The 14,993-nt window shown below is 36.5% G+C and overlaps 1 protein-coding gene across 2 annotated transcripts in view; it reads left to right on the top strand.

Annotated features, from left to right (window-relative positions):
• APPBP2 (amyloid beta precursor protein binding protein 2) overlaps positions 1-12,572 on the top strand; it is a 36,260-nt gene extending 23,688 nt beyond the window's left edge. For both annotated transcript variants that reach the window (XM_067538135.1, XM_067538136.1), the window contains exons 7-13: positions 512-579; positions 657-762; positions 1,620-1,744; positions 2,018-2,103; positions 4,572-4,762; positions 5,278-5,443; positions 6,385-12,572. In XM_067538135.1, the coding sequence (XP_067394236.1) occupies positions 512-579; positions 657-762; positions 1,620-1,744; positions 2,018-2,103; positions 4,572-4,762; positions 5,278-5,443; positions 6,385-6,638 (996 nt within the window). In that variant the 3' untranslated portion in view covers positions 6,639-12,572. The remainder of the gene's footprint in view (positions 1-511; positions 580-656; positions 763-1,619; positions 1,745-2,017; positions 2,104-4,571; positions 4,763-5,277; positions 5,444-6,384) is intronic.
• Positions 12,573-14,993: the final 2,421 nt, after the last annotated feature.

The raw sequence follows: 14,993 nt of genomic DNA, 5'->3' as shown, positions 1-14,993 counted from the left end.
ATGCTATGCAGTGAGTGTACATGTGGACCTACCCTACCACGATGCACAGTTTGTTTGCTCTCACACCTTACCGGAAGTAGGTGAAGTGCAACTGTTTCTTCTCTGAGTGCTGAATCCTGTTGGTATTCACTGTGCATGCACATGTGCATTGTGTGTCTGGGACCAGAAATTCTTCAATAGCAGTTTTCATTAGTCCACACTTGCACGCTATGCCTCCTTCTGCGGCAAACCAAGGGGCATAAGTGGCAATACGGACTGCCTGCCCCCTCATTCCTTTTCTGCCGCTCACAAGTCGGGGGCCCAGAATCCTCATATATCCATATTCTCTTTTTCCACTCTGTTTACCTTGTAAATAGTGTCTGGGAGGATTTTCTTGAGTTATTTCAAAATTCTTTAGTAATTATGGTAGATATTTCAGTTTCAAAAGTGCTAGTAGGTGAATAAGTTCATATTTAGAAGAGGCATGCTTTGAAAATAGTCTCATGTAAACTTTTATTTCCTGTCTTTTTAGGCTTGTGTTGTAAAACGTGAATTTAAGAAAGCCGAACAGTTAATAAAGCATGCAGTGTATCTAGCACGGTAAGTAGCACTGCTGAAATTACCATCCTAAACTGTCCTCCTTACTGCCTCTTGTTAATAAACGTCTATCTTTCCAGGGAGCATTTTGGAGCCAAACACCCAAAATATTCAGACACACTATTAGACTATGGATTTTACTTGCTCAACGTAGATAATATATGCCAGTCTGTTGCAATCTATCAGGTATGTTGCAGTGTTGAGTCTCTTTGTTACCTTTTTAATGTGCATAATCATTCAAATATTTCCATTTGAGCTCATGTAACTGCTGTTTGAGGGGTAACTGAGAATTTTTTATTAGGCTTTTGGTATACAGTGTTGTAGTTCTTAGGTTTTTCAGTTCTGAAGGCTTTGCTTTTTGAAGTGGGAATGTGTATACCCTTTTCTTTTTGACTTGCAAATATAGGTTACTAGTCATATTCAAATATTGCATTTTTTTGGTACTGCTCATTGGTATTTGCTTCTCAAGTAAATCAAGTCACAAACTTTCTTAGAGCCTGTCTGTATTAAAAGTTAAAGTAGCATACATCTGTGCACATTTTGATTTGTGATTTATTTCAGTTCAGCTTAATTTGGTGAAAACTAAACTCAATAATTTAAGACAAGCTAGCACAGTGTTCTTGATGTGGAGTATGTTAGAGTTTTTCTGTTGAAATACTTGTTAATTTCTAGAAATTAATTTTATTTTTTTCCCTTTAAAAACAAACAAACACAAAAACTAGTCTTTCATTAGCATTTACTATATTACCCTAAAAAAAAAATGGTGAAATTCTTAGAGTGTCTGTTTGCAAAGGGCTTTTATAATTCTCCTATCTTGGAAGCTTGAATTATACTTTCCGATAAGCATTTTTCGTGTAGTCTTTCTAGGTATCTTTACTTTATAGAAACGAATTGAATTCCCACTGTAATTATAAATTTCCGAGCCACAGTAAGAATATCTCTACATGCGTTTTCTTTCCATAGCTAGTAGTTTAGATTTAGAAACATTATAGAAATTCAGAAAATGTTCACAATATAAAGGGCTTTTCTTGTGACTGTTTCAGACAGCTCTTGATATCCGACAGTCAGTGTTTGGAGGTAAAAACATCCATGTAGCTACAGCTCATGAAGACTTGGCTTATTCTTCTTATGTCCACCAGTATAGTTCTGGAAAATTTGATAATGCACTGTGAGTACTATTGTTTTAAACAATAAGAAAACCTTGTTCCCTAATTTAGTGCAGTAAATGGGAAGAAATGTATTTTGGAAATAGTTGCATATGGTTTTCTTGAAACCAGTTTAATATCTCTAATTCTTATACAGTTTAAATTGGGTTCATGCACTTTGTAGATCCCTTTTTGACTTAGAATTTCTGGTTTTAATATTTGGTGATGATTTGACCAGTAAACTTTAGAGAATAAGAAAATTAATTAAAAAATATATGTATTTGAACTTGTTTCAGATTCCATGCTGAACGTGCTATTGGCATTATCACTCACATTCTTCCTGAAGACCATCTTCTCTTGGCCTCTTCCAAGAGAGTTAAAGGTAGCCTGTTTAGTTAGAGCACTGGAGTATTATTAATGTAATGCCCGGTTGGTGGATGTTCGTTATTCAGTTGCATTTTATTTCTGTTGTCCTATAGAGGCAGTGTAATGCTGATTTCTTCCCCCTCAGTAAGTTCTATTCATTGGACTGGCAATAAAAACTGTATGCTAAAGATCCTTTCCTAGAAAGTAAAGGTGCAGGTAATTTTTCGTATAGTTTCACCTTTGTTTTATACACTTATAGTTTGTCACTTCAGTGCCAAATTCTGTGCGGATTTGAAGGAAGTTATCGGGGGGGTTAGCCAGGTTGTATAGAGGCTGTACATTGTTCTGAGGTTTTTTTGTGTCTGTCTTTCTGGCCTGACCGTGCTGTGGAGGCCTGATCCTCTGCCCCTAGCAGTGTTTAATGTTTCTCTTCAGAAACAAGTGTTTTGTTTTAGGGCAGTGGTTCTCAAACTGTGGTATATGCACACCACTGGTGGTTCATTAAGTACTTCAGTTGGTCTCTGGAGCAGATTTTTGTCACAATGGTGAATCAACTGTCAGTCTTCAAGCAGTGATGGTTCTTGCTAGGGCAGACCAGTTCAGAGCTCTCATTTGATTTCTAGAGGCTTCTTTTGACCAACTAAAGCAAAATACCAAATACTTCTCTGTATTTTTCCACAGCTGCTTCATGACTTTCTTTACCAGATTTTTTTGTTGTTGTTGTATATGCAACTGTGATCAAATTTTGCCTACAACACCAAAATTGGACAGGCAGCAAATACATGGGGAGACAGAACCAAACTTCAAAGTGATCAGGAAAAATTAGAGCAACAGCAACCCCAAGCGATGAGACGAGCTTCTGTACTAATAAATGTTAAATCCTACAGTCAGAGAGACAAAATAAATATCGATAATGTGGAAGGCGAGGCCAGGAAAGATGTAACCTACTGTTGTGACAATAGCATTTAGTTGAATTTATTTTAATGCCTCTCCTTAATATTGTTGTCTTATTCAGTGTAACCAACCCCTGTAGTTGCTGAAGGGATGAGAAGTGAGAGGTTAGGAATGGAGGTATCCACAGGATGTTTTCTGTCTTAGGAAGTGCTGCACAACCTGGGATCTAGGGATGTAATGAAAATTGAACAGATGAACCTGAGGTGTACGAAAGGAGCTTAGATTATATGCATAATGTGAGAGGCTGTTGTTGTTTTGCCTAGCAAATATATGTAATTGCCTCTTGGCTGCAGAAGTTTTGAATCTGAAAATATGCTGTCTGATTAGGATGAGGTACTTCTCTCTCTTATGTGCTTTCTTTTTAAACCAAAAAAACTGAATTCAGTTCCTGAGTGGGGAGCATAGCAGATGAATCCCTCACAATCCTACAGGATAGGAGAGAAAAATGCCTCTTGCCTTTGTCTAGCACGGTGTTTTTCAAACTGGGGGGCCTGACCCATAAGGGGTCACAAGACTATTGAAGGGGAGTCATGAGAGCAGCGGTTGCTAGCTGGGTGCCCAGCTCTGAAGGCAGCACCACCACCAGTAGCAGCACAGTGGTAGGGGTGGCATGGTATTGGAGGTAGTGGTGTGTGTCATCACAGACTGAAATATTTTCAAATAAATTAGCAAAAAAAAGTTTGAGAACCCCAGGTCTTGTATCCCCTTCTGTCTGACTTGGTAGTGGCACTGATGGAGTTAGTAGAAAACTACGCCTGAGGCGGTTTCTGAGGCTTGAAGAATAAGGTAGCCTGAGCTACAGCCTTTGAAGGGATCAAGAACGTTATCAGAAAGTTGTATTGTTCAGCTCTGTGGCACACTTCACTTCCCACTCTTTTTTTTTTCTCTTATATAATAAAAGAAACCAGCTAGTCTGCATAAGTTCTAGTAGTCCTTACCAGTAGCTGCCTTTTTTTTAAGCCTTTTTTCCTTTGGTCATTCTCTTCCTCTCTCCATTCCAGTTCTTCTGTCCTCTCTGACATTTAGAAATATTCATTACCAGATGTTAACTAGCTTAATGGTATGAGGCCAAATTCTATGAAGAATCTTAATTTGCTGGTTTCTGTAACTGAAGAACTGCTGGAAATGAGAGCTTTTGTATACAATATTCCTTTTAATCCCTAAACTACTTTTTTCTTCCCACACAGTTTTGCTTTGAAGTATTAGTTTTGACAGGGTATGCTAAAACCTATTTTGAATGCTGTCTATAGCATGAAGATATCTTTGTAAAGTCTGAATAAGGCCTTATACAAATTACTGAAAATATAAATCCTCTAGCTAAGCTTCACATGAACTTGAAAAGCTGAGATACAAAATCCAACCTATACCTTAATGGGAAACAATTCACAGGGAACACAAAGCCTGACTGAAAGTCTCTTCAGTTATATCTCGTGGTAGGTTGTGAATATAACCTTATGGGATTCTGCTTTCTATCATTAATATCTCTGCATCTGGACCCCATTAACATGATTTTTCTTTTTCCATATTCAGCACTTATCCTGGAGGAGATTGCAATTGACTGTCACAATAAGGAAACTGAGCAGAGGTTACTTCAAGAAGCTCACGATTTGCACCTATCTTCACTGCAGTTAGCTAAAAAAGCCTTTGGGGAATTTAACGTACAGACCGCAAAACACTATGGCAACCTGGGCAGACTATATCAGTCAATGAGAAAATTTAAGGTAAGACCAGATGGCTATTAAATTTCTCATTTAAAAAATAAATAAATCAGCAGCTATTAGAGAAATAGCTCTAAAGGCAGCACAGCCTATCAATTCATCATAATAGATGAGTATTATTACTTTTTAAAATGTTCTTCTGATTGTTTTAACTGGACTGTACACATTAAGGCCACCTTATAGATAGATAGAAAAATTTCCTAATATTTAATGCCTCACCTCTCCAAAGGATTTTAACAAATTAATCTTCACAACACCTCTTAGAGGGAGGGAGGTATTATTCCTTTCTAAAGATAAGAAAATTTAGTTTCTTACACAGCAAGCCAATGTCAGAGCCTGGAGATTCTGACATCTTCTGCCTTTCAAGCCTTTTCTAGAAAAAGTGTTATGGAGTCCTTCAGATAGCTGTCATTTACACCTCTTCATTTTCTGTTTGATGAATTGGAATCTTTGTCTTTGTTTTTGTAGGGGTGGGTAATGTCTGTCATGGCTTATTTATATGGTTTTGGGTCTTTCAGGAAGCGGAAGAAATGCACATCAAAGCAATTCAGATTAAGGAGCAGCTTCTTGGTCAAGAAGATTATGAAGTTGCCCTGTCAGTGGGACATCTAGCTTCTCTCTATAACTATGACATGAATCAATATGAAAATGCAGAAAAGCTTTATCTGAGATCAATAGCAATCGGTATGTAATTTTTAGAACAAATTACTGTACTGAGGATGATACAGTAAAATAAAGGTCTCTTTTTTTAATAAAAGTAAAAATGAATAAAGGAAGGTTGATGCAAGACATTTGCATAAGCTCTATGTGGATTCAGTCTAACTATGATGCTTACCCTTGAATTGTAAAAAATATATTTGAGTGTTCCATTAGAGCCCAGTAACCCAGATACAAAACAGTAACTTTTAGTTTTAAACTACTTGGCTCTTGAAGCATTTAGCAAAGTGACTGTTTTAGAAAGTCCAATTAATTACGCTGGAGTTTAACTTTTTGGGCTGTTACCTAGAGGTTCAATTTAATCATGGTTTGAAGCATGAATTGTAGTCAGAACTTCAAAGAAATGGAAAACCACTATGTCCAGCAGCTCTTTTATGATGAGAGATACTTGAATCCCCCCCCTTCCTAGCTCATCCACTGCTTGCAGTGAATTTTGCCCAAGGAAATATTCAGTTCATAATGTCAGATTTAGCACAGTTTTATAAGGTAGTTCTGTTAGTGCTCCATAATTCATTGGGGTGAGACAAGGTGGATAAAAGGCACGAGACCCCCTCTTTAGACTTTTTCACATCGAGTTTGAATCACAAGTGAAATACGTGACTCTTATTTTAATTCCCAGTAGATTCTTATGCAAGTTAAGAGCTTCTGTACAATTGGAATCTGGTTGAGAGAGCCCCAGAAGTTAAGTAGAGTTTTAAAATAAAAGGGATGAAATCCATTGGGGAGTAGTGTCGGGGAAACTTGCCCATTGCACTCCTTTTTTTAAGTGCTGAATTTGATTCCTGCTAACAAAAAGATGGTGAATATGCTGTTCATATTATCAAAGGCAAAATGGCCTGAGAGATGAAGAATTAAACATGGTTAAATTATCTTGTTGTACAATTTTGTTTTCTTTCGGATTTCTTTAGGAAAGAAGCTTTTTGGCGAAGGTTACAGTGGACTAGAATATGATTACAGAGGTCTCATTAAACTGTACAATTCCATTGGCAATTATGAGAAAGTATTTGAATACCACAATATTTTGGCCAGTTGGAACCGGTTGCGGGATCGGCAGTTCTCAGTTACAGATGCTCTGGAGGATGTAAGCACCAGCCCTCAGTCCACTGAAGAAGTAGTCCAGTCTTTTCTGATGTCTCAGAACATTGATGGACAGAGTAGCTAAGGAACTTGGTAAATTAACCAGTTAAGTTTTTTTCCCCCCAGATTACAAGGGAAAGTCATACTGTGAAATCTAAACCATGTAGTTTTCTGGGGGCTGGAATTTGCATTGAGACACTGGTCCAGTCCATTGAAGAGTGCCCATACGGATGAATATGAGTTAAATTCTTATCAGCATGTGTATGGCATGTTTAGTTTGGCTTATTGAATTTGAGTACCAAACACCAGAAACCCCCTTTGCTCTTCTTTTGCAAAAGAAACTACTTTGCAGGAAATCTGCAAAAAAAAAAAAAAAAAAAAACTTAAATAAAACTGTTTGAGTTCAAAAGAGTTGTATTCTTATTATGAAAGGAAGGTTTCAGCAAGAAAATTCTTCCAACAAGTAAAAGTAATAAATACTCTATTGTAAGAAATGAAAAAGGTGTTTATATACTTTATGCATTGTAGCAAAGCTAATGACAGATATTAACAAAAGAGAAAATGCCCTAGCTTTGTTTTCTGCCTTATGAAGAAAAGTGGCAAAGAACCACTCCAGAAAGAAATGTGTGTTGTGAACCACAATAGGTTGTTATGGAAGTAACCGCCGTATGTTGTTTTAATCATCTGAATTGGACCAGCGTTCATCTGTAAGTGATAGAAGATCCAGTAGACCAGCAATCTAAATTTCCTTGGTACAATACAAGAGCTATAATAATTTTCCATAAAAGGACCAGGAGAATCAAAAGTGGACCAGTCTGTCTAGAAAAGAGTCTTTGGACCAGTGGCTTTAATTTAATATTTCTGCCTCTGCATTCACTTTTACAGTAGAATTATTTCATTTAGATGTACAATCAGTGATAATGCAAAAATATATTCATGTAATAGATACAAAACTAGGAATTGAACGTTCTTTAGCAGTTGCGATGGCATGTCTTCAACTAGTAAGCTTATACAGATATTAAAATTTCAATGCCATAAGCAAAAACTAGAAACGCTTAACGATTTGCTGCAGCCATTTTTTCCTTTTTAAATGGGCTTACTCTAATAATTGAGGCAGTAACTTGTTTATACTGACTAATAGTTTTGTATTACAATCCAGTTCAATTTTGTTTCTGAAGATCACAATTTATTGTACCGTTTGCAGGGGTCAGTGGAAAATGCCAAAAAAGCACAACAGGTCTTTTTTGTGACACTTCATTTCTTCATTAAACAATAGTACAACCAGAAACTGATTCATTTATATTAATTTAAAAAGCATCAGTCAGATGTAAAGATCCCTTAACAATGCCTATCTCACTAGCTTGTCTTAATTTTTGTTTTGCGATTTTTGTTTGTTTTGTTTAATTGAACCAAGTCTGTTTTAATGTTGAGGTAATATTCAAAATTTGAAAAAACTACGTAGCATAGCAAACTAGACATAAGTCACTGCTTTTACCTCAATTCTTATTATAGCGGCGCAAACAGTGCCTCTATAGTTAAGGGTCTGTCAGTTTTCCCCCCTATTTTCAGGGGTTTATAACTTGGCTGTGAAAATTCAGTCCAAGTTGAAGCATGGCAAACAAGGTTCCTACAGTACTTGGAGTGAATTTTTTTATTTGTTATGAAGTTTTTTTGTCTTTAGGTTATAAGAGTGCAGAAAATAAACAAACAAAAGAAGTTAGCGATTTCAGACACTTCTTTGAACTATCATTTTAATAATGGCTTTGGTTTTAAACTGAAAAGTTGTAGGCCAATAGTTTGTAAACTAGTGCCTTCAAGTATTTTTTGAGGGGGAGTAACACCAAGTTAAATAATTAGTTACTTAACTTGGAAATATGGCTTTAGTGCTTGTGTAGTTGTGACTCTTTAATTAAAAATGAGAGATGACATATGCGCACCAGTATCATAACCAGTGGCATTAAGTCTTCAACAGCTTTTAAGGATTTATTGCAGTATGTCGAAAACCCCCAGCTTTTTATAATTTTATATGTAATCTTAAACTATATTACATTCAATTTTTGTTCAAGTGAAAATAAGACTTTTAAAAATGTCCCCAAACACATTTGCAAGATAAATTGCAACTCCATAAATATTTAAGTCCCTAAATATTTGTTTACATTTCAGGAAGAATAATGGACTATCAGATAAATAATATACATTAAAAATTGATATGTTGTTGCAAGAGCTTGTTCTCTTATTTTTAAAGTTTTTTAAAGTCACTTTTAAACCTATTTTATTAAAAAAGAAAAGGTATTATTTAAGATCAGAAATTCAAGGAAAAAAGCTTAAAGCTCTGTCCTAAACAAAACTCATGATCTATTTATTGCAGAAATACCTAGAAGCCTCAAACGAATAAGTAATCTTACATTTTCTGCAGATTCCATATGCTCTGGATTTCTAATCTTGGGTCTCTGCTTTGCTTCGTTTGTAACTAAGAGAAAACTCTCAAGGTTTTGTTTTTTATCCTGAGATACTGGTAGATGTCCTGTGCATTCATCATTGCCACTTTCTTGGCCCCTTTATTGTTCCATCATCAATTCCTTTCTAACAGTGGTCAACAGCAGATTTTCCAAAATAAATCACATTTCCAGTATCATTCCTACTCCTGTCCAGATTAACTTAATTTTGCTTCACGGACTCTTATCTTCCCTTGTTGCATCAAGCCTAAAATTTAGATTATGGACTCAGGGAGCATGGATAGTATCTTCTTCTTTGTATTATAAAGGGCCCAGCTTCCCTTTTTTCCCTGAAGGAGATTGGGAGGCTGGGGTTGCACGATGGGGTACTGTAAAGTAATGTCTTTTTTTCTGTTCGTATAACAAAACATTTCAATTCCTTTTTGACTAAGAACGTTTTTTGTTTTCCAGCACACATTGGCTATATTTCAGCCAGTGCAACAGGTGCATTATATGATCTTTACCCTCACTCAAATGGAGATGTGCTGTTGAAGCAACTCCTATCTTTTGTAGTGCCCTAGGGGCTTTATCTAGAGTGAACTGAAGCCCTAAAAGTTACCCAGAAATTTTTTTTTCTTCTGATTGCAGGTGTGTGACCTAGAGAAACCATGATTTTTAAGCCCATGAGTATGCCCAATTAAATAAATAGAGCTACTTGAATGTTTTAGTACATTGCTGAATTGGGGCCTGACTGACTGTCTGGTTGCATCTTACGGCTGTGACCTAGCAGGTCTGAAGTTTTGAGAGTCATGTCAAAGCCTATTACTTGCAGAGTAGAACAGCTTTGGCTGGCAGCTGCAGACTTCGTAGTACAGGAGGCTTGCAAAACAACCACGTGGCCTGCTCTAAGTGCTATAGTTTGGCATCTTGACTTATGCTGCCTTGTTGCAGAACCTGTTCCCCTGCTAGGGGTCCTCAAATTTCCCTGGCCTCTGTAGTTTTCTGTTCAGGATCTCTTGTGAATTGCCCCTTCACATTACTACAATACATATTATTCTCTTCTGTAGTTTGTTGGCCTATTGTGTTCGACACAAAAAACTTCATGGTGTTAGACATATTGCCCTAATTTCCTTACCCTTCTGCCTGTTGCAACTTGTCATTGACACTTCATTTAAAAAGCAGACAGGTTTTTGGGCTCCTATAAATGGGAATCTAGTGCCTGTGATATTGTCAATGAAGATGACTTGCCCGGTCATTCTTCATCTAAAAAAGATACCACATCAGTAGATTACACTTCATTCATCCGTTTCCCTTGAAAATTAAGGAAGACCATTCATTTTTTTTTCTCATCCTGTTGAGAACGTACGTAATCTTCTTGTGGCTGTATGTATGATGTTGCAGCTGAGGAATTCTTTTGCCACTTGTGCATTGAGCAGCCAAGTGTGAAACACTAGTTTGGGCTTATGCATTGGCAATTGGTATGTGCGAAGTGCACCTGCCAGTTTCTGAAAGGGTCAACAACCTTGAGGAGCTACGGACTAATTTTAGGTTTAAAGTGGAGACTTGAGAGTGGGAATCCAGTGAAATACTTTTTTCCAAAGAACTAAATTTACAGGTAAGTAACTTTTTTTTAAATGATATACTGCAATACCTAGACACAGGAGAGTCCAGGACAGAATTTCAGCCTTCGCACCGAATTTCTCAGCTTTGTTCCTAAGTTTAAACCTTCAGCTTTTGTTTTGTGAATCAGTTTTATTTGTATCTTCTCTTTTATGCAAACACTGCAATTTGTAAAGAAAGGGAAGAAAGTGATGGCAGGGTTTCCTCCATTCTTTGTTCCACTGTTCTTAGAATCAGAAACCATCTCAATCAACTGTAAGAATGGATGTTTTTTCCAAACCGTAGGAGGAGTACTTTTTTATGGAATGGGAGAAACAAACGCTACTTCAAGAGTAGGCAAGGGGAAGAAGTCACAATAAGATGTTTAAAATACATATCCCTCAGTTACTTGAAGTAAAATAGCTAGTAACTATTGGGCTCCAAACAGCTGGTTGGTCACTTGTTGGTTGTAAGTAACATCACATAACAAGTGTCTGCCTTTCTCTTTCATAGAAGTCTTTATATGCACTCACTACTTTGTTGTATAGATACCAGTTGTTTAAACTCCTTTTTTTTTTTTTTTTTGCACACAAGTGTTTTATTGATAAATGATTTTGAAAGGTCTTTTGTTGAATTCTAACTTATTAGGAAAATAACATTCTTTTCATAACTTTAAAAATTAAATTTAAAAAATGCTGTGGTCTGTAATTTGCTAAAGGTGCCATTGTGCTGCTTCTCATGGTACAAAAAATGCACATTTTATTTAATTTCCTTTTTATAGTTGCACATACTGGTAGAGTTACAAAAAAGGAAAACGCATCGTGCCTAAAACATGATTGAATATGTTGACAAAAACTTTACTTGATTTTCAAATTGACTGGGTTTTACTTTACAGCATGGTAGCAAAGATAGTTGATGGATGTTGCTATTATCGGTCTCTAAACAAAGGTCCTAGCCCCTGTTGCCTGTGGAGAAACTTTATTGTATTTACAATTTTATTGTAAACTTTTTTTTTGAAAAAAGTGTTGCTGGCCAAATGCTAATTGCAAATCTGAATATTCTGTTTGTTGTGGATGTTTCTATGTTTGACACACATGGCCTGTTGCACATTTCACTTCTTGGCCTTCTGGGGATTCTTGCTGTGGGGAGGAGGAGGGGGGATTTTATCCAGAGATCTGGACTAAATATACACATTTGACAGCACTTAGTAATGCTTTTGTCCCCAAATCTCAGGCGTGTTTTAGGCAGTGAAACAAGTTTCCCTTCGCTTGATACCAAGATGCGTGTTCTAGGGTCTTGTTAACAATATTTCATTGCAGTCCTAGGTATCTATAGCATGAGTGGCCTTAGTGAATTTGTTGAAGTGCACATTTTTTTTCAAAAGTAAATTTTAAGATGAAAAATATATACTATATAAATATATAGAGAGATATCTAGAAACTTGGTTTGTGGTGCACAAGTTAAGTGTTGGATCACTAAATAACTTTCCCAGGTACCATACATGTAACACTTTTTTTCTTATGTATATTCCTTTACGGGAAGCAACGTTGCCATGGTGACTAAAACTTTACCATTTCTTTCTTTCTGTGTGAATGAACTCTACATTTTATTGAATATTACCAGGTTCAGTACTATTTTTATACTTTATTGAACTACAGGGGATTTTAATTTAATAGCATACTAAAAAGATGTTGCTTGAACTGTTTAAAGCAAAATACTAAAACAAAGAAAACCTTTTAAACCAGAATCCCCACTTACAGTGCCACAGTAATTTATATGAACGTATCTTGATCATTACTAGACTTTGAAGACCATTCTGTTTGTTGTGTCAATAACCTTTCGTATCCTACTTCTCATAAACTGCAGTGCCCAACATTATTTGTAACCATCAAACCATACTGAGTATGTTTGTAACCAGCATTGTGATATTCTGTAATTGTATTGCTAAAATGAATTATTGACCTAATAAATATAGTGTTCCTGCATTCATAGTATTTGCCTTGCATTTAGTTATAACTGCATTCCAAAAAGCCTGTTATTTTTCCCTCTACTCCATAAACAATTGTAGAATTGAATATTCAGCTCGCAGATTGTATACCTTTTTAAGCAAGTTCCACTGATGGAACAAAAATGCAGAACCTTTCTGTGATGCTAAAGGGGGCATTACAGCACAGTTGCAACCAACAGGTGAGTGTAATGTTATCATTCTTTCTTGAGAGGGAAGATGTGAATATTCCCTTGGTTCCAATGGGTACAACTCATACTTAAAGAAGAGAAGGACACCAAGGGCCTGATCTCCTTTTGAGAAGTGTAATGTTAACTTTGTAGGTCAGTTTAAACTCTACTTGTGGTTGTGGCAGGGAGGCTTGTTGGGTTCTTTGGTTTGGTTGAGATGTGCAAAGTCTAACTGTCATTTCCCTATTAAATAACGTTTGAGGGTTTTTAAAGTTTATTTTTGTAAAGAAATATGATGTGGCAGAAACCTTAACTTAAGCATTAATTTTTTGAGATACATAATGTACTTAATGTACTCCTCTCATGTTTATCGATAGAGATACACACGCACACCTTTGAAATGGAATAAGGTTTAAAAGATCCATAGACTGCAGGGGGACAGCAAGTTGTGTGGGGATCTTGACTTATCTTGCCCATCTATATGTCTCTGCAGTTAAACTTTGGCTTTGAAAGGAACAAACTCACCATTTAGGTAGAATCTACTTGTTTGCCTGTCAGTGCTGGTGGAAGAAGAATGCTAAATGAAACCAACTCACCTGCCTTCAATGAGCTGATTAGTGTTATAAAGAGAATAAGATATAAGGTCCTTGCAAGTATTTTGGTCGTAAGTAGTAACCTAAATTTTATTGTCTTTTAATGTACTTGTATTGAGTACAGAATGTGATTTCTTTTCACCTTAGGCTATTGTGACAAATCTCCGATAGTTAGAAAAGTAAAAAACATGGAAATGTATATTTATCTTGTGAATTACTGTATATTACGGAGTCTGGGGATTTGATGGTTTGACTCCTGTTTCATAGGGATTCACTGTTTTTAGACAAATGATGTACTTTCAGGCCACCACAAGTTATTTCTTCTATTAGTATTTTGGTAGAGCACTTTCAATGTCCACACACAGAGAATCTTTTTACCAGTAAGAGTTTACAATATAAGGAGATTTCAGCAGACTCCCCGGGGAACAAGGAAGAAGTCTTCTGTCTTTCCAACTAAGCCTAGCACCAACTGGCTAACAGCTCTTCCTTTTCCCTTGCAGAGGGAGAGGGTTCTATTGCTTTAAACAGAACACTCTTTAATCTTAGGACCATATTTTTAAAGGTATTTAGGTGGCCAAAGATGCAATTAGGCAACTGGTATAATTTTCGAAAACACCTAGGTGCTTGATTCCTATTGATTTCAATGGGAGTTAGGTGTCTAAGTGCTTTTGAAAATCCTGCTAGGTGCCTGTCTGTGTATTTAGGTGCCTTACAACCTTTGAAAATCTGGCCCTGAGCCCTATAAAGATGCAGTCCCACCGATTAAAGAGGAAGGTGGCCCTTACGACTTCAGTGCAACAGTCTTGTTTTCAGGAGAGAAAGTGATTGTCCCTGTAAGGGTATGTCCACTCAGGGTTGGTTGGTTGGTTGTTTTAAATACGTTAATTGTTGGCCCTGTAGTGGCAAGTGGGGTCACTTTGTCCAAGAATGCCCATGACACTGAGTCCCACCACATTGCTGACTGCCACAAACTGTGCTGTGTGTGTTCTCTTTGTAGATAAAGAGGGCTCACAGGCTGACTTTCCTATACCTTTTATCACAATATAAGGGTACTTTAAAAGAAAACAGAGAGGCAGGGAGAGAGGAGAGCTGGAAAGTTCTTTATGTACAACAGATGCGAACATCTAAGTAAAATGGAGACTATTGGGTGCTCATGGTTATGTGTTGAGAATATAAATTTTTGAATAATTTGGCTGACCACCAGATGTCACTGCTGTTTCATGTGCAGGCCCTAGAAACATTTTATTTAGTTTACTATCCTTGCTTTTTCTAATCAAAGCTATTGAAGCCTTTCTATTTTGCAGCAAATCTCTGTAAAAGATTCCTTCTTTTGCTATCTGCAGCTTTTTCTTTTCCTGTAATCCACATTATGTATGGTCTAAAAATTTTAAAATTTGTGAAAATCTTGCTTTAATTAACAGCCAAACCCCATAGCACAATGTTTCCATTAATCCCTGATTCATATTTTTTATACTGAAAGGGGGGAAAAAAAATCTGAATTAAGAAATTTATGCATCAAGCTTTTAGACCTCTTGCAGTTATGAGACCACTTTAAAATGGCCAACTTTTGCCTATGCCCAAAATTGTAGTTTATAATAGAAAAAGTAATAATCCCATGTTGGTGCAGTAATTGTGTGC

The sequence above is a fragment of the Emydura macquarii genome, unplaced genomic scaffold, assembly GCF_026122565.2.
Source record: "Emydura macquarii macquarii isolate MOO-44397 ecotype Brisbane River unplaced genomic scaffold, CSIRO-AGI_Emac_v2 contig_450, whole genome shotgun sequence".
Classification (NCBI taxonomy): Eukaryota; Metazoa; Chordata; order Testudines; family Chelidae; genus Emydura; species Emydura macquarii.
This window is presented reverse-complemented; position numbering and strand designations above follow the sequence as displayed.